This window comes from Arachis stenosperma, chromosome 10, assembly GCF_014773155.1.
Source record: "Arachis stenosperma cultivar V10309 chromosome 10, arast.V10309.gnm1.PFL2, whole genome shotgun sequence".
NCBI lineage: Eukaryota > Viridiplantae > Streptophyta > Magnoliopsida > Fabales > Fabaceae > Arachis > Arachis stenosperma.
In genome coordinates, this window is record NC_080386.1 from 29,370,211 (window position 1) to 29,391,226 (window position 21,016).

Here is a 21,016-nt window from a genome sequence, read left to right on the forward strand (position 1 = left end):
ACGCGCACGCGTCGCTGTGGAAATCTCCAAATCACGCGCACGTGTCAGGTACGCGCACGCGTCGCTCCTTGCTGATCATCTCCTTTCATTTGTACAAACTTCCTCTCCATCAAATCCAGCCAAATGCTACCTAAAATAAACAAAATTGCACGAGACTCAAAGTAGCTTCCATAGTGGCTAAAAAATAATTAATTCTTGATTAAACTCAACAATTTAAATGCAAATTTACTAGGAAAAGATAGGAAAGATGCTCACGCATCACAACACCAAACTTGAAATGTTGCTTGTCCTTAAGCAACCAAAATAAGTGCATGATTAAGATGTGAATTTTCATGAGAATGAGAGTTTGATTAAGCTCGTGTCTCTTCTTATAGTGGGGTTTACAACTGCAATCCTGAATAGTTTTGGCATCCCACTCTCCTTTGAATCAGAAGGATGTCATTGTCATTCGGAATTATAATCCGGATAATATTACGAATTCTCTGATCTTTATACTCCAGTTTAATACTTGAACACAACAAAATTTACTTTAATTTATTTTTCTTTGGTGCTTTGTATCTTGAGCCTACTCGTAACTTTAAATGTTTTGTCTCAAGTGTTACTTGACACAGAAATACCACAAGCACTTAACTGGGGGACTCTCTTTAAGTTCTGATTTTTCTTTCAGTTACTCCCAGACAATGGTGCTCAAAGCCTTTGGCATACTCTGTTAAACGCACTTGGTCTCGACTCTAAGTGTTCCGTCTCAAGGATTACTTGACACAATCACACCACAAGAATATGACTAGGAAAACAACTCTTTGAGCTTTTAATCATGTCTGACCTCCCTAGTCATTGATACTCAGAGCCTTGGACCTTGCTCTTTTTTTTTCTTTTTTCTTTTTTTGCTGTTTCTTTTGCTTCAAGGATTAAATTTTTGTTTATTTCAGAGAAGTCATAATAATTCTCTAAATTCCTTTTACTTATACATCAACATCATTTGATTCAAATTCAAATATGCACTGTTCATGTCATGCATTCAAAATCACAAATAATACCACCACATTTAAGTAAATAAGACTACTCTTAAATATAAACTCAATTTTTCATGCAATACATCACTTCTTTTTCTTTTGAATTCAAGCTCAGTGAGCAATACATGAAGCAATTTTTTTTTGAAAATTTAACTAAAAGTACTAAAGATCATGCAAGTAATCAAAGCAACAGAAAATTGAAGACAACAAAATAAGAACGGAAGAGAAATAGAATGAAAGGAACTCAACCACCTCAGTTATGCTGGTGGTCATCTCATTCCTTCATGAGGAACATTCATCTCCCTTTGGTGCTAAATAGAAAAGCCATAAGCGAAGCGTCAACACCAAACATAAAGTTTTGCTTGTCCTCAAGCAAAGAAGAACTGAAAACAAAGAGGGACATAAAAGCAATTAGTATGATAAAAGAAGAAGAAAAGAGGAACAGAACGAGAGAGAATTAGGATTTGGGAGGAGAGAGAATGAAAACAGGGCGGTGCACTAGTGGAGTTGTGCAGCGCATGCGACGCGTGCGCGTGCCTTGGCCACATGGTGAGAGTGACGCGTACGAGTCAGGGACGCGAACGCGTGGGTTGAATTACGCAGCTAGCACAATACCAGCGCGAGACCAGCACATCTCTCGGTCATGCACCCTTTTACGTCAATTTTTCAAGGCACGCGTGCGTGTCAGGAACGTTTACGCGTGGTATGTTGAAAGCGCAAGCGACGCGTACGCGTCCCTTGCTTGTGCGCAAGGCACACTTCCAGCACCACTCCGGTGCAACTTACGGCCTTCTCTCTCTTCTTCTTTTTTTTTTTCGAAGTGTTCGGTTCCTGTTCTAAAATAGCTGCATGATCAAAACACACGTAAAACGAAAGAAAAACAGTAAAAACTCAATAAAAATCAAATAAATAAGAAAACCACTACTGCGAAAAATAACTAAGGATACGAAATTATCAGGTTGTCTCTCGACAAGCGCTTCTTTAATGCCACTAGCTTGACACTTGATTGTTGAATTTTCTTCCTCTTCTTTCAGTTGGTTAAAAGAAATGACTCCAAGAGAAGAGAGGTGAAAATTAGTGCCCCCTGATATAAAGTCCTCCTAACAAGCTTTCTTTTATTGTGATTAGCTTGATTCACCTTGCTTGTTGGGGTAGAAGTTGGATTGTTTTTTGATGACCTTCTCTTCATAGATATTTTCTTCTGTTTCTTGGTCACAATCCCCTTTTCAGTACCTTCCTTAGTTGCCTTCACTTCTTTGATTTCAAAATTTTGGTATTGTGTGATGGTTAGAGTGTACCCTTCATCAAGAACTTTTTGGATTGGTGGTTCAATAAACTCACCCTCTATGCCACTCTCTGCTTCATTGGAATGTAGATTTCCATAATTGTTTTCATCCTTTACAATCTCCTTTGTTTGTGCATCTTCCTTCTTTGTTGGTGCGTCATCCTTCTTTGTTTTTGCATCTTCTTCTTCTTCCATATGTGAGGGTGGAAAGTTCTCTAATTCACTGCAGTATAAACTCCTTTAATTGATTTTCTCACTTTCTTCTATAGGATCTTGCATTGCATCTCTTGGGAAGGAATTTGCTTGTTCCTCTTCCTGGTTCTTGATAATCGACTGCACATATTTCTCTACATTTTTGACACTCGTCTCTATATCATGTATGAATTCTTTCATGAGAAGCTCAAGATCCGATGGTGCTTGATATGAATATGGAGATGAAGGCTCCTGATATGAATAAGAAGAAGATGATGATTCTTGATAAGAGTAAAAAGAGGATGATTCTTGGTATGAATAGAGAGATGGTGGCTCTTGATATGGGTAGAAGGATGATGGTTCTTGATATGGATAGAGAGATGATGGTTCTTGATATGAATATGAAGAAAGTGGTTCTTGATAGTTGGAACATGGAGCATTGAAGTTCCTTTGGTTTTGACTTTGCCAACCAAAATTTGGATAGTTCCTCCATTCGCAATAATATGAATCACTACTTGGGTGTGAGTAGTAACCTATGTGATCTCTCTCTATTATTTTTTCTTAGCACAAAAAACCAAACAGAATTAAACGCACCATGTGGTAAACAGGCAAGTAAAGAAGAAAGAACATAAAAGAAATTTAAACTCAATAAATAAAATAACTAGGAAGAATAAAATAACTAAGGGGACACCAAACTTAATTTCAGAAATTAAGAGAAAATAAAAAATTTTAAATAAAATAAATCAAAATAAATATTTTTTTTGAAAATTTAAAGAAATAAGTTAAATGAAATTAAAGCAAAAACACCTAATTTAAGAAATCAAATAACCAGTAGTTGTCAATCACAGTCAATCCCCGGCAACGGCGCCAAAAACTTGGTGCGGAATTTATAACCCACAAACTAACCGGCAAGTGCACCGGGTCGTACCAAATAATACCTCAGGTGAGTGAGGATCGATCCCACGAGGATTGATGGACTAAACAACAATGGTTAATTGATTTACTTAGTTAGACTAACAGAAAATAGTATTTTGGTGTTCAAAAAGCATTAAATAGTAAATCGGAGAATTAAAAAAGCAAGTAAATAAGTTGGAAAAAACAATATGAAGAAGACAGTTAAGGTTTCAAAGTTATCTATTTTTCGGATTGACTTTTCTTACTAACTATTTTAATCATGCAAGATTTAATTCAAGGCAAACCATATGTGATTAGACCATAATTCCTTAGACCTTTCTAGTCTCCTCTAATTCTCATCAATCGCCAATTTCTTGGTCAATTAATTCCAATTAGGGGTTGAAGTTTAATTCTGATTATTATGCCACAAAAATCCTAATTATCCAAAAATAAGAGGATTATATGTCACGTATCCCGTTAAATCCAGATAATTAGAATTTAGGAGAAATTATTTTCAAACTGTTGTTCAAGTAAAGAGCTTTTTCAAGTTATACAAGAACTCAATTAGAAAGAGGGTCATACTTCCGTTCCACCCAAATTCATAAGATAAAGAATGAAAACAATTCTTGAAATATAAATCAAAACATGAATTAAAATAGAAAAATAATATTATCAATCCATACAATAGACAGAGCTCCTAACCTTAACAGTGGAGGTTTAGTTGCTCATGATTCAGAGAAGAAAATAAGGATTCGGGTAAATTGTAAAGTGCGGAGTGAGATCCCCCCTCCCCTTCAAAAGAAAAGTTTCTTCCTTTTTATATCTAAACCTAATTAATTTAAAATCTAATTTCTAAAATTAAAATAATATCTTTTCCTATTTTAAAATTTGAATTTAAATCAGAATTAATTAACTAATCCGCGTTTTGTAACGTGGAGACCACTTGACTTTACTGGATCCGCGCCTAACTTGAGTGCCAAAATGGGCCCAAAAATCGCCCCCAATGTTTTCTGAGTTTTCTCCACGTGGCGCATATCACGCGTACGCGTCAGTGACGCGTACGCGTCGATGGTCTTCTTTGCGTGTCACGCGTACGCGTCAGGTACGCGCACGTGTCGCTGTGAAAATCTCCAAATCACCTACACGCGTTAGGTATGCGCACACGTCGCTCCTCGCTAATCATCTCCTTTCATTTGTGCAAGCTTCCTCTCCATTAAATTCAGCCAAATGCTACCTAAAATAAATAAAATTGCACGAGACTCAAAGTAACATGCATATGGGTTAAAAGATAATTACTTCTTGATTAAACTCAACAATTTAAATAAAAATTCACTAAAAAAGACAGAAAAGATGCTCACGTATCAATGATCCAAAAATTTCTATCACTTTTTTCCGATTCTTCCTTCCTTTCTTTCTTTCTTTTTTCTCTCTTCCTCTCTCACTTCATCTTTCTTCTAATTACATTTAATCAAGAACTGAGCTTATCAATTTTTACAATAATCAATTCAATCATAGTATAATCAAACTATTTTATGATAATATAGTCAAACTTTTTTATCAATATTAAATATATATTTTTATACAGTAATTATTTAGACAATCACATCTTCTAACAAATCCAATTTTAAATAATTGATTGTCATTATCTCATTTGTTTTTTGAATATAATCAAAATTAAGTAAAAACTACACTAATATATATATCTGAAATTAATTGATATTATTGTAATTAACATATCTTGATTTGTCATGGTTATATTAAATTATTTAATTTTTATATTAATGAGAAATACAATATTATATTTCTTAAAATATAAGGATACCAATATCACACTTACAAATTAGAAACAACAATCATATTATCTTGTTCTTAAAAAAAAAGCACATATGTTTTGTTATAAATAAAAAATGTCACGTAATTTAAATAATAAAAGAGAAAGAGAATCCCATGCTCACCAATAAGAACATGAATACATGCTAAATTGATAAATCAGCAGCTTTATACATACACATATATACCAGTAAATTCAATAAGGGAGCAGGAATCGAATAAACAGTATCATATCATCCCCATCTTACAATCTCATTCCTGTATATTTAATATTTTTCTACAGTCATCTACCGAACAAAACAGAAAATCATTGTACACACATTGGAGAGAAAATAAATAAATAAATACAAAAGTATATGACCCGTAAAGACAAAAAATACAGCATGTGATCACATGGTAACAATCTTTCGATTGCGCCATACCCGCTTAATTAGCAGAAATATTGTAAACACCTACTCTCTGACTTGATTGAAAGAAACATAATAAAAAATATTGACCACCAAAATTTAAATTAGCTAGCAAATGAATTAAATATATTAAAAATAAATTAAACAATATATATTTATATACAAATACATATAATAATTAATTTTGGTAGTTAATTTTTGTGTATAAATAATATTTATATTTTTTAAATAAAATAATTAAATATTTCAAAACAAAATAATAATTACTTTTGTAGGAGCTAAACGGAGACACGCGGCAAAGATCTAATCAGTTTGATAGTGGCATCAATAATAAAAGAGAAATATTTTTCATAATTATCTTATGTAATTTAGTTTTATCGCAATCAAGACTTACATTGTCAATGACAATGATTAATCTTCTGAGGCTATAAAAGTTCACGGTTAAATTAGTAAAATAGTTTCTGAAAATTATACTATTGATAAAAATAATTTAAAAAAATGCGAATATTTATAAAAAGTTAAAAATATAATAAAAATAATTAAATATATAATTTTTAAAAGAATTTAGATATCGAATTTTGAGATAAAAGTAATGTTACGGAACGAGTACACTTTATTATTTTTAGCCAACGATTAGTGAATAATATTTAAAAATATTGACTAAAAGTAGGGTACTGAATTGTTAAATTAAAAATATGTTTAATTAAAAATATTAAAATTAATAAAATATTCTATTAAACGAAACAAATATGTTAAACATTTGACTAAATATTTTGTATAATTTAACAAAATATTTTATTAATTTCAATATTTTTGTCAGGATAGAAATTTAGTTATAAAATTTGATATAATATATAAATTTAATTAAAAAAATATAATAACTAAATTAAAAATTCGATAAAATTATAGGAATTGACAAAATAATTAAATCTTAAAAATATTAGGAAGCTGACAAAAATAATGATAAAATAAATTAAAATTGTTAGCTTTTAAATTTTTTTTCTTGATATGATTTTTTATATATAATGTTTTAAATGAATTAATTTATTTTAAAAATACAATAATAAAAATTTTCTTCCATTTTTTATATATAATTTCTAAAGACTTAACCAAATATTCCCAGATTCTTTTGCATTTTGCAGACAAAAGTTCCTCTATTAGTTAAAGGGTAGTCTGACAAAATTATCCCATGTGAATTTTACACTATATCGAATGATACAAAAGGTTTTTGGCGCAATACATTAAGCATGATATAAAATAATAATAATAAAAAAACAAATATAGTTAGTTGTAGTTTGAGCTTAGGTATTGCCGTTGGGTTAGAGAGAGAGTTTGGGAGTGGTCTATAATATGAGCGAATAGGAAGATGTGCGTGTAAAGTCCGAAGCATTTGTCATAACTTGTTGAAGAGAGTACACAAGTTGGGTCAATTTTGCTGCACCTTGGCCAGGCCTGCACCTTCCTTCCTCCATCTACATCTTCTTTTTATTCTTCTCTCTCTTTATTCCCTCTTAAACCTTCTCTAGTTCCACCTCGTTTTCCTAGTGAATATTCACACGTTGTAGATACCACACAACAACACAACACAACACAACACATACTTCTATTTTCTTTGTCTTTCTCAAAGCCAATTCAAATTAATAAGGTTGAGAGCCAGGATTACTGGAAACCAAATCAAAGATGGGTTTTTTCTCAAAGGAAGAGAAATCAAAGAGGGTATTGAGGGGAGTCAAGACGGTGTTCTTCTTGATCACCATGGTTATGTCTCTTCTTCTCTTCTCTGCCCCGGTTCTACTTGTCATAGCCGATGCACTTGTTCCTTCTGCTCTGCTTTCAACTCTCTCCTCCTCTTCTTCTTCTTCTTCCCTCTCCATGGAAACACTCTCTTCCCATTTCCACAACTACGATTTCAGATACTCACTTCTTGACATACCCCTCGTCTCCATCATAAGGTCCTTCATCATCTTCTGTAAGTACAATTATTATTATTATTATTATTATTATTACTACAGCAAGCTACGATTTTGATATGGTTTTCGACGACCCTTTTGGACTGAAATCAAAAGGGGTGCCTTAGTTTTTTCATATTCAAAAAGAATTGAATTGAATAAAACGCTTAGCTTGAATTTCAATTGTTATCCCCCAAAAGAATTCCAATTGCAAAAACAAGTACAAGTATGATTTTTGAAGACCCTGTTGGACTAAACTCAAAATGGGTGCTTTAGATTTTGCTTACCGCAATCCTATTTTATTTTATTTTTGGATAATTGAATAAAAATCTTAAAAGCAAAGCTCAACAATGCGACAACTCATATATATATATATGTACAAGAAGTGACTGAAATTGAAAATTGAATGTATTTGGTTTATGTATGTTTTTGTTGGTGTATGCTTAGGTGTTTATAGTTTGTGTGATGGGCCAAGGCTATCAAGGGGACCGTATTTGGGGATAACAACGATGTGCTGCGTGGTGTCTCTGATGTTTGTGTCGCTGAAAGCGGTTTACATGTTAAGCATGGTTGATGAGAGTAGTGGGTATGTTAGAGCCTCTGAAATCGCGCTGTTCGTGTGTTCCTCTGCGTTGGCTGTGGGCCATGTTGTCGTGGCTTACCGAACAAGTTGCAGAGAAAGGAGGAAGCTTTTGCTCTACAAAATTGACATTGAGGCTGTAAGTCTCTCCCCCCCCATATCATCATCATAATGTTAATTCATTGCAATTACATACTAACATGCATCATTAGTTTTCTTTATGTTCATGTAATCTTCACCATTAAGTTTCTGATTCTTCTCTTTGTATTTGTATAGTTTAATTTTGATGCACAATTTAATCTGTTTTATTCTATATTTCAATTAAAACTCACGAATGTATTATTTCTAAAGCGGTGATTGATTTAGTTAAATCTTTTGTTTTTTGCTTCGTTATATATTATATAAAAATAATTATGTCAATTGGATATTTTGGTAAAAAAAATTGAAAATGAGGTGTCTTCTAATATTGAAAGTTTACTACTTTAGTGTAATTTCTAGTATCCATTTTTTGGGGGGTTGTGGTAAGTGTTTTGGTGACATGGATTAATCCCTGGTGTGGAAAATAATAAGGGAATTTTAGTTGGGTAGTGAGGTCCCCACATTGAAAGTACCCTTGAAGATAAGAGGAAATTTCATTTTTGGAGTGCCTCCAATTAATTACTTCAATTAAATCTTTTGGCATTAGTACATAGTATAGGGTGAACTTCCTTCCCTTCTGGAAGGTCAAATTTTTCATATTATAGATTTTTTACTTTAATTTATTTCCTTGAAAAATGAATATTATTAATTTATTATTGAACATGAAATTCAGATTGGGCATTGATATTCAGCTTTGGCAACACATCAGTTTTGTTGACTTTTCAATACAGCCAAGTTGAGTTGGTTTGAAATTTGGGAATGAGGCAATATATGTAAATTATATATGGCCACATGACGATGTTAGACTCCATGTCAACTTTGTCTACATAAATCCCCTTTCCCATTAATTGACCAATTTTAAATTTTTAATCACTATACAATGCTTAGTAATTAATAATTAGGTTTCTTATGAATACAAAACCAAAAAAAAATGTATATAATTTATATACACTATTTTTTTATAAAAATTATTATACACACATAAAAATCAGTTTTTTTTTCTATCGAAAATAGGGAGATTTAAACCTACGACCTCTTAGCTGAATGTAAAGAGACTATATTATTTAAATTATAATTTATTAGCACATAAAAAATCAGTTATTAAATTAACTATCATGTATTTATATATAAACATATATTATTTAATTTATTTCAATATGTATTATATATAAATTATTAATTTATTTTTGTATAAATAACATGATTAATTTTGTATTATTATTTTTAGTTTTAAATGCATTCTTGTGTCTCTATGAATATAAATTTTGAGATAATAAATAAATGAGAGAAAACTTTTACTAATATAATATTTCATTTGATATTTGTATTAATATTTTGTTTTTTTTCTTCTCTTTAATTATACTCCTCCAAACGTTCCAAAAGCTGGCTGCTAATTTGAATCATTTCAAAATCTCACGTAATTTATTTTTGTCTAGAAACATTGCTGATTGTGATAGATATGCATGACTTGGTCCCCCTGTAATATGAAAATCCTGATATTTTACATTGTTTTCATTTAAAGTCACATTCACTCTTTTGTCTTTCAAAGATTCTGCATGAAATGGGAAGCAACTACCCTTAACTGATGACCAAAGCCGGACAAATATTTTAGATATATATAATTTTTTAAATTTAGATGTTCGAACATTTTGTTCGTTGTTTTTTATTGTTTTACTATAAAAAACTTTTGTTTATTAAAAAAAATTCCTATTAGGTCATGTGCCATATGTAGAGTCATGGAGAGTATATATATAATTTCTTGTATGTAACTAATCTTATCTTAATAATTATCAAATCCTGAAGATAAGATTGTGGCATGTAATGTTGCCACTTGCCACCCCCAATTAGCAACTTGCAAGTTGAATGCTGCCTACTATAGGACCAATAAATACTTGATCTTTTTTATTGCTCCCTTAATCAGAAGATATGCACAGATTGTTGCCCCTTGCTCCACTCACATGGCATAATAATATTTATAATTCCGCTATTTATAATTTTTTTATAATAAATATCATTTTAATATTAGTATCTTTTTATAATTAACACTCCTTTTTTAATTAAAAATAATTTAAATTTATAATTAATTAATTAATAATAAATATATGTTTATATGAATATAAAAAATATTTGATGTATAAAAATAGTGTTATTATAATACAGTAATATTATAGGATTAGTACAATTTATTCTTTTTGGTAAGTATTTAGTTATTAATATATTTTTATAAACTTATTTTAAAAGAAAAGACTCATATACACTAGTAAAATATGTGTACTACTAAATTTACTGACTAATATAAATGCTGACTCTAAATTTTTCAAGTTTAACATTCACATTCACGTGTATCCAAACAAATAAAATTGATGAAAGAAAATTGACCCTGTTTCTTCTGTTCCTGATATATTTGCAGATTTCAGCTTGCAAAAATGGGTATCCGAGGTATCCCAAGATTCTTCAAGGGGAAAGAATCAAATGAATCCCCACCATTCATGGCACTAACAATAACAAATTAAATTAGAGGGAACCAATATTATTATTATTATCATCATCAGTTTAACATATATATATATATATATGTATCAGCTAACAGCTTCATCAGCTATTCATACTAAGATGCGTCAAAGGATGCTAAGGTAATATAATAACTCCTCAAGAGATGAAATATGCAATTTTTAAATTAAAAATAAATAATTTGAAATAGTGATTTATGAATTTTTATACCAAACTTTCTAATTTTTACTCCTTTTTTTCTTTTGTTGCAGGTTTATCCGAAGGATTTGCCTTACCTTGATGCCTAACACTCATTAGATTTTACTTTTTACATTTACGGCTACCATGATGCAAAAAGTTGTTGCATGGTGTTTTTAAGTATGTATATGTGCAAATATTAGATCTTCATCTTTATGTTTGGTTTATACCTCTTGTATATATAAAAGTGAATGGAATGTCAGTAATGCTATTACTTGGTGAAACTACTACTCAACTTATGACATTATTTAACTAATTATTATGGCACTACCGAATTGGGTTTTACTTGTAGGAACTAAAAATTAAGAGAAAAAGACAAATAGGTCTTTGACTTTTTGTTCTGCGGACATTTTCGTTTCTGACCATTGAAAAATATTTTTAAGTCCCTGACCTTCATAAAACTTGGACGGATCAGTCCCTGACGAAGGCATTTGGACGGATCAGTCTCTGACGGAGGGACTGATCCGTCCAAATTTTGTGAAGGTCAAGGACTTAAAAGTATTTTTCAATGGCCAAGGACAAAAATGACCGCGAAACAAAAGGTTAGGGACCTATTTGTCATTTTCTCAAAAATTAATTGGATTTCTTTAATTTAGATAAGAGAATATTTAAAATTAAAAAGTCTTTATTAGTTGTAATTGCTTCTCTGAGGTCGAAAATTAGATTAATAATGCATAGTTTAAAACATTTAGGTTTTATTATTCTATTAGTTTATATAATTTTGACAAATTTTTAATTAGATTATTATGTTTTTTTTAATTAAGTTTTTATATTATTTTTAATTTTATAATTAGATCATTTTCATATCAAACAAGTAAAAAAAAAATAGCCAACGAGCTATAACTCAAATGGCATAGTCTTCCCATACTCACTTAAGAGATTGCGGGTTCGAGTTTTCCTATCTTTGGTTAAAAAAAAAAAAGTAAAAATTAACAGAATATTTCTCACAGAATACATGTGGTCTTTTATTTGCAAAGATATATTCAGTTAGTTCTAACATTTTTTACATTAGAAATGACCTAATTAAAAAATTAAAAATAGTGTATGACCAAATTGAAAGAAAAAATATAGAGATTTAATTAAAAATTTGGTAAAATTATAAGGGCTAACAGAATAATTAAACTAAACATTTAACATACCATGTTGTCTAGTCTTTTAGCAAAATCAACACAAACTTAACGTTTAGCTAGAAACTAGTATTTTTACCTATAATTACATTACGAGAATATAAATCTATTAAAATTACGTCAATTTTGTCCTGACATTATAGATTATGGTACAAAAAATTTACAGAATCAAACTACTTTTACAAAAAAATCATAGGGGACAAAAGTTCTCATCGACTAAAAAGACCAGGATCTCCGTAGATAAAAAAATCAAATAACAAGATTTTTAGTTATTATTTTCATGTGAAAGAGTTTAATTTATTACTAAAGTAATTTTAATATTCGTTATCTAAAATTTGAAACGATTTAACTTGTATACTTTTGATTAGGTGTTAAGTTTATTTCACAAATAGAAATAATTAATTTTTATGCTTGCTATTTAAAAATAATATTTTTCTCTATGTATATAAAAATATAATTAGGTATTAGCATAAAAAAATATACTGATAGTTATAAAATTAACTCAAAATTATTTTTTTAAACATTTGAATCTTGATTTTATCTTTTAATCATAGCATTAGTATTCTCTCCAAATTATATTTAATAAATATTTGAAAGAAGAGAAATAAAAATATAGATTAGAAAGATAAGAAGTGAAAATTTGAAACTAAAATCAAAAACTAAAAAATATGTATATAATAATAATATTTTTTATTTGAATTATATTATTTTGTTAATTTTATTTTTTGTAGAACAAAAAGATAAAAAAAATAGAGAATGAGAGAAAAGAGAGAAAGATAAAGATGAAGACTAAGAGAGGAAATTTATTAATTTTGAAAGAAAAATTTTTTATTTTAATTATAATAAAAAATATCGGGTGACACATTTTGATTTTCAAATTACTAATATAAAATATAAATTATAAATTATATATAGTATGAGAATGGTAGAGAGAAATTAAAAAAAAAAAAGAGATAGATGAGAGAATTTAGGAAGAGAGTTTATTAATTTTAGAGGAAAATATTTTCTTTCAATTTTAACAAGAGATGTAATGTGAGATATTTAGTTATTAAATTAGATAATAATATATAAATATGTAATAAATTATATATATAGTAAAAATAGTAGAGAGAAATAGAAAAAAGAGAGAGAGGTAGATGAGAGAGTTTAGGATGTGAGTTTATTAATTTTAGAGGAAAATATTTTCTCTCAAGTTTAATAAGAGTGTCATGTGACACATTTTGTTATTAATATAATATAATATAATATATAATATAGCTATATTTCAATTTTAATATTTTAATTTTAATTTTAATACAATTAAAGAATGTCATATTGCACATTTTGATTGTCAAATTTGTAATTAGTAATTGATAATGATATATAAAAGCGATATAGTAGTTGAAGGAATGAGAGGAATAGATAAAGGGAGAGGGAGGAGGAAAGAACTCTTTAATTTTGGAGAAAAAGATTTGATTTTAATTGCAATGAGAAAATGATATGTGGCATATTTTGATTGTAAAATTAGTAGGAAAGAGGGAAATGTTAGTGTACATGATGCAGAACCTTCCACAACCTTCCAGACAGTTAGCACTTAGCATCTGATGCCAAGTTAGTTATGACAGCTCATCACAATTCTGTTAGATCCCATTTTAGCTCTTAACCAAATCTGTAATCCCAATCAATTTGTAACTACGAGTCTAACCCTCACTAAACATGTATATAATCTACTGTAAGAGATTGTACACTTCACGTTTTCACAATTCCTTTCTAATATCATATCCCTAATTTCACTTAGCTCTTCTTCTAACTCTTTCTTCCCAATTACTCTGTTAATTTCTCATCAAAGCTTCTGATGAATGGAAAATTGATGGTTTAGAATTTCACAATAAAATCTCGTTGCAAGTATAGTTTCTAAACCAATAAAGAATCCTCTCATGCAAAAAAATTGGTTGTCACTAAAACAAACCCCAATGAAAATAATCGAAGTATTCAAATCTCGGGTCGTTCTCCCTATGAATTGCAATAAAGTGTTCTTGTTATTGATTAGGAGTATGATTTGGGATTTTTGAATTAAGAGACAGGAATGTAAATAGAAAAGGAAATAAACAAACAACTAAGAAAACTCTTAGCAAGGTATGAGAATTGGAAGTCCTATCCTTATTATCATCATCAATTGTGATGAGAATTATCCATTGCATCACTTAGTCAACCTCTAACTAAGAAGAAAAGTCAAGTGAAGATAATCAAATTGGATCCACAAGTCCTAGTCTAATCACAATGAAAGACTAGCTTTAGTCACATGCAATTCAATTAGCAACTTCAAATTATCAATCAACAAAAGAGTTTGATAACTCAAGAGTCACCAATTACTCAACCAAAGCCAAGAGGAGAAAGATCTAACTCATAACTAAAAGAAGCATTTCAACAAACACATAGAAGGCAATAAAAAAAAAACATAACAAATTACAAGGATTAAAGGAACTACAACTAATCAAGGCAAGAGATCAACAATAGAAAACCAAAGCAAACATAAAAAGACAAGGAAATCATAAATTGCATTGAAAAGGAAATGGAGATCTACATAAGAATTCATGAACTACAACTAACAATACAAGAGAAGTAGAATGCTACAACTACAAGAGAACAATTAAAGATGAAAAAGAAAAATTAAAGCAAGAGAGAAGAAGTAGATCTAGATCTAAACCTAATCCTAATTCTAGAGAGAAGAGAGAGATTCTCTCTCTAGAAACTAACTCTAAACTACTTCTAAAACTAATTGGTAACTAACTCCTTCAATCCTTGGGTTTAATAGCATCAGAATTGAGTTGGATTTGGGACTGGGAGGCCCAGAATTCACCCCCAACGTTTTCACTTTAATGAAGTCATGTGCGAGTATCGACGCGTACGCGTGGGTCACGCCTACACGTCGCTTGGCAATTCTCCATCCATGCGTACGCGTCATGTGTGCACATTTGCTGCACTTGTACGTCGATCTCAGCATCCCAAATCCTTGGTTTTCCATGATTTCTCCACTTGCATGCTTTTCTCTTCATCCCTTTGATCCATCCCTAGCCTTTTCAACTTGAATTCACTTAACAAACACATCAAGGCATCTAGTGGAATCAAAGGTGAATCAAAACTAATCAATTAAAGGCCTAAAAAGTATGTTTTCACACTTAATCAAAAATTAGGAGAAAATTATGAAACCATGCCATTTCATTGAATAAATGTGAGAGAAGTGGATAAAATCTACCTAATAAATTAAGTACAAAATGTATCACGAAATAGTGGTGTATCAAATCTCCCCACACTTAAACCAAGCATGTCCTCATGCTTAACCAAGAAAGAAACAAAAGGGTAATATCATTTATTCAATATAAACTAACTAGATGCAACCTATCTACATGCAACTATCTATATGGATGCAATTACTTGGTTAAACTAAATCCATTCCCAAGAATACATATATAAGCATAAGGGCTAAAGGTATTAGCAACCAAGCCAAACCACAATTGAATTGAGTTATTAGAGATTAAACAAACTTGCAAGAAAAGTGATGATTCTAGGTGAAAGCATGTAATTGAGCATCAAACCCTCACCAGATGTGTATCCGATCTAGTCGCTCAAGTGTTTAGGGTCGATTCACTCAATTCTCCCCTAATCATGCTTTCCAAGATTTGTTTTTCATCTAACAATCAACAATTATTTCATGCATGCATACACATATCATGAGGTCTTATTCATAGGTTGTAATGGGGCTAGGGTTAAGGTAGGATGCATATGGTCAAGTGAGCTTGAAATTTGAATCTTTGATAAGCTTAAACTTTCCACCTAACCTATGACAACCTATACAAATTCAAAGCTAACCTAACTACCCATTCTTCACTTTTTCCCACACACTCATGCATTCTTTTCTTGATCACAACTCATATGCATTGATTATTATTGAGCTTCGCTTTGGGGCATTTTGTCCCCTTCTTATTACTTTTCTTTTTTTCTTTCTTTTTTTTCTTTTCTATTTTTTTCTTTTTCTTTTTTTTTTCTTTTTATTTTCTCATTTTTTTTCTTTTTGCAATAAGGTATACACAAAAGCATCAATGCATATGGTTTTACATTTAATTAACACATGAGTATGTACCCAATTCCCAATATTTCCAATAAAAATACAACACACACCTTTTCCCAACCAATGTCCCAAGTTTCCCCACACTTGAACAATACACAGTCACTAGCCTAAGCTAATCAAAGATCCAAATTAAGGACATTTATTGTTTTTCTCTTTAAGGCTCGTAATGTGATAAATTAAAGAATAAAGTGGGTTAATCGTATGTTCAAAGTTGGCTAACAATGGAAGATAAAAGGTAAGGCTATTTGGGTAAGTGAGCTAATGAAATGATGGCCTTAATCATATAAATGCGTGAATACACAAAATAATGGACATATAGAATTAAACAAATCAAAGATTACAATCATAGGAAGAGAATAATGCACACAAGAAGGAAGATAAGTGGTTATAAGATGTAACCACACAATTAGGCTCAAAACTCACAAGTTTGTATTCTTAGCTCAAAACATGTTCCACAAGATATATATAATTCAAGCAAGTTTAATGAAAAGTTTTCCCTCAAATCAATTGGGAATCAATGCCCTATAGGTAATTTTTGATGCCAAGGCATCTTAGGCTAGTTTCACTAGCATTTTTCTGTTAGTTTTAGTTGTTTTATGCATTTTCTTGAGCTTAAAGTAACCAAGAATGGTTAAATGAACAACAAAGCAATGAACCATCCAAACAGTATGATTTTGATGCAAATTCCATGAATTTTTAGTTATATTACTTGAATGCTATGAATGGAAGATTTCTCATGAAATTTTGCAAGACTTTGATGCAGTTGTTTAGATGATTTCAGGGAAGAAGAGGTTAGGCAAGGAAGCAACAAAATCAATAAAGGAAGCTTGAATATCACATGTGGAGTTTAAGCTCCAGTTTAAACTCCAGTTTAAGCTTAAACTGGAGCTTAAACGCCAAAATCATGAAAGCTGAGGAAAAGCTGAAAGTGGCGTTTAACCTCCAGTTTAACCTTAAACTGGAAGTTAAACGCCAGAAATGGGAAATGCACCAGGGAGCCATTTCCACGTTTAAGCTCCAGTTTAACCTTAAACTGGAGCTTAAACGTGTTCGACCAAGTTTTCTCCTCCAGGGTTGCTTTCTCCATTTCCACGTTTAAGCTCCAGTTTAACCTTAAACTGGAGCTTAAACGTGTTCGACCTCCAGGGTGGCTTTCTCCATTTCCACGTTTAAGCTCCAGTTTAACCTTAAACTGGAGCTTAAACGTGTTCGACCATTCTCCTCCAGGGCTGCTTTCTTCATCTCCACGTTTAAGCTTCAGTTTAACCTTAAACTGAAGCTTAAACGTGTTCGACCAAAATCCACACTCCAGGGTTGCTTTCTTCATTTCCACGTTTAAGCTTCAGTTTAACCTTAAACTGAAGCTTAAACGTGTTCGACAATTCCACACTCCAGGGTTGCCTTCTTCCATTTCCACGTTTAAGCTTCAGTTTAACCTTAAACTGAAGCTTAAACGTGCTTGAGTTATACCACCTCCAGGAGTGTCCAACGTTTAAGTTGCAGTTTAAGCTTAAACTGCAACTTAAACACCACTAATTGAAAAGGTTTCTGGGCCAAAGATGTTGCAGTTTAAGTTAGCATTTGAGCACAAACATTAACTTAAACGTACTCTGGTATGAAACCCAATTGAATATCATGGTTTATGGGATTGGGCCTGAAGAATTGATGAGTCTGGAATTTCAATTTGATTGAGTCATGTGTCATTACTTGATCATCACTAAGTTGGCTCAATGAATGTTACAGAATTGGATCAGCAGCCTCATCAGGATTATGGATTATAAACCCAAAGCAAAAGGAAATCAGGGAAAGGCCTCAAAGCCCAAGAAACACAACAGAAGCTCAATTTAGAAAGTGTATAAATAGGATAGAATTTAAGTTAGAAAGAGGACTTTGGATCATTTTTCTTTTTTTCATACTTTTTGTAATTGAATTCAGAGCTATGACTCACTAAACCCCCTTTCATTGGGTTAGGGAGCTCTATTGTAATTCAATGAATCAATAATAGTTTTTATCTTCTTCTTCAATCTTTTCTCTTGAATTTTGTTAGAAAGCTTCTCGATCTAATTCCATTGGTTAGTTGTCTTGGGAAAGAAACTATCCATAATTGGAATCCTTCGGAACCTTGGGAAAGGAATGGAGGATTCATGCTAGAGAAGCTTTCTCACAGTGAATTGGATTGGGGTTTGGATGGATATTGTGACATGTAATCCTACCAAATTGTGGTTCATGAAACTGTGTGGTATAATCAGTGATCGAGCATCATCTTTTTTATGAACATTTAAACCAAGGGATTGGGAATTTGTTTGTTTTTAGAGAGAATTGGTGAGCCAAGGGATTGGGATCCAATCATATAAGATTGCCAAGCAAAATTCAATGAACGCATTGGTTGAGGAAGGGATAAAAATGTTTTGATTCGGAGATCTCAATATCTCCTGAAACCCAATGAATTCCCCATTTCTGATCTACCACTTTCTCTTTACATTCTGCAATTAAATTCATGCAATCACCCCGATCCCTTTTTAATTTCAGCAATTTAGCTTCTCGCTCTTTAATTCATGCAATTTAAGATTCCGCAATTTCAATTTCTTGCCATTTACGTTTCCCGCCAATTTTACATTCCGCAATTCTCATCTAAATCTTGATTCCGCTCAACTTGAACACACTTCTAATCCGAATTGCTCACTCAACCAATCCTTGTGGGATTCGACCTCACTCTATTGTGAGTTTTTACTTGACGATAACCGGTGCACTTGCCGGAAGGAATTTTTGCCGATCGTGCAATTTCCTAAAATCGAAGCATCAAGTTTATGGCGCCGTTGCCGGGGATTGGTTTTCGATTGACAATTCTCAAATTGGAAGTTAACTAGATTGAGCATTTTTCTTGTTTTGTTAATTCAGTTCAAGTTACTTGTTGAATTTTAATTTCTGCACTCTGTTACTTGCTTTCTTTCTTTATGCCTTTAAATTCAAGCAACTAACTCACTGACTCACTAACTATTTGAATTAATTCCTCAACTGCTCTAACCATACTCTTCCATTAACCAAGAGTATTTCACTTGTTTGTTGCCTGTGCTGTGCTCTTGTATGACAGGTAGGAGAGGAGAGACATCAACTCATCCATATACCGAACCAGAGAGGACCCTTTATAAACTTAGAAGGGAAGTAAGAGGGAAGAGAGTACTAGGAGAAGAAGAATCTGAAGGAGAATCTGAGGACAATTTTGAGGAAGCTCTAGATCTCAACATGGATAGAGAAGTTCACAACCATGAGAGAGCTGATGGAAACAATGCCATTCCCGAGAGGAGGGTTCTTGGTTCATACATAAACCCAACCTCTGGGAATTGTGGTAGCAGCATTCAGAAACCACCCATTCAGGCCAACAATTTTGAACTCAAACCACAGCTAATATCACTGGTGGAGAATCATTGTTCATTTGGTGGGAGTGCTAATGAAGATCCAAACCAACATCTCACAAAATTCCTGAGAATTTGCGACACTGTGAAGTCCAATGGAGTCCAGGAAGATGCCTATAAACTGCTCTTGTTCCCATTTTCACTTAGGGACAAGGCAGCTAAGTGGCTGGAATCATTCCCAAGGGGGAGCCTAACAACCTGGGATGAGGTGGAAAGCAAGTTTCTGGCACGTTTCTACCCCCCACAAAAGGTCAATAGGCTTCGATCTGAGGTTCAGAATTTTAGACAACAAGATGGTGAAACTCTCTACGAGGCATGGGAGAGGTTCAAGGATTTGACAAGGAAATGCCCACCAGACATGTTCCATGACTGGGTGCAATTGCATATTTTCTATGATGGACTTTCTTATGAATCAAGGAAGGCTGTAGACCATTCATCAGGAGGTTCATTGAACAGGAAAAAGACTGTGGAAGAAGCCATTGAAGTGATTGAGACAGTGGCTGAGAATGAGTACTACTATGCTTCAGAGAGACACAACACTAAGGGAGTCATGGAGCTGAACCATGTTGATACAATTCTAGCCCAAAACAAGGTGTTTGCCAAGCAACTAGCAGAGCTCACCAGGAAATTAGAAACAAATCAAGTGGCTGCAATACACACACAAGATCAAGAGGAGGTAAGCACTGAAGGAGGTGATTGGGAAGAGGCCAACTATGTGGGAAATCAACAAAGGCAACCATATGATCCACATTCCAACACTTACAACCCAGGCTGGAAAAACCACCCAAACTTTGGGTGGGGAAACCAGCAAACCCAACCACAAAACCACAAACCTTACAACCCCAACCAACATAACAATTCCATATACCAAAACTCCAACCAAAGATCATACCAAGCCACACAAAACACTTACTCCCAACCACCATATCATGGCCAAAATAATCAACCTGCCCAACCTAATCCGAACCAACAATTTCAAGATCAATTAAACAGGATAGAAGGAATGCTTGCAAACATGGGTCAGGACATAAGTGAGTTGAAAAGCTTTAGGGATGATGTGAGATCTACCTTAAGGAACCATGGTGAAAAACTCAAGAGGATGGAGTCTCGAGTAGGAGAGCTATCTCAACAGGCCCCCAAGTCAACTGCAGTGTTCCCTAGTGACACAGAAAAGAATCCTAAAGGGGAACAAAAGGGAGTGAGATGGGAAGAATGCAAGGCCATCACCATATTGAAGGAAGTCTCAGAAGAAGAAGGAATCAGACCCTCAGAACAGGAGCCAGAAATCTTGAAGGAAGGTGTGGAAGAAGCTAAGCAGGAAAGTGAAACTGA

At 32.3% G+C, this 21,016-nt stretch overlaps 1 protein-coding gene and 1 non-coding gene across 2 annotated transcripts; one reads left to right on the forward strand and one right to left on the reverse strand.

Moving 5' to 3' along the window:
* Positions 1 to 6,935: 6,935 nt before the first annotated feature.
* On the forward strand, positions 6,936 to 11,260 carry LOC130955616 (uncharacterized). Its single transcript, XM_057882516.1, has 4 exons — positions 6,936 to 7,590; positions 8,018 to 8,289; positions 10,699 to 10,921; positions 11,051 to 11,260. The coding sequence occupies exons 1-3, from the start codon at positions 7,302 to 7,304 to the stop codon at positions 10,762 to 10,764; spliced, it is 627 nt and encodes a 208-aa protein (XP_057738499.1). The 5' UTR covers positions 6,936 to 7,301; the 3' UTR covers positions 10,765 to 10,921; positions 11,051 to 11,260.
* An 8,680-nt stretch (positions 11,261 to 19,940) lies between these two features.
* On the reverse strand, positions 19,941 to 20,044 carry LOC130958253 (small nucleolar RNA R71). Its single transcript, XR_009077385.1, has one exon. It is a non-coding gene; the product is annotated as a small nucleolar RNA R71 (small nucleolar RNA).
* Between the last annotated feature and the right edge of the window lie 972 nt (positions 20,045 to 21,016).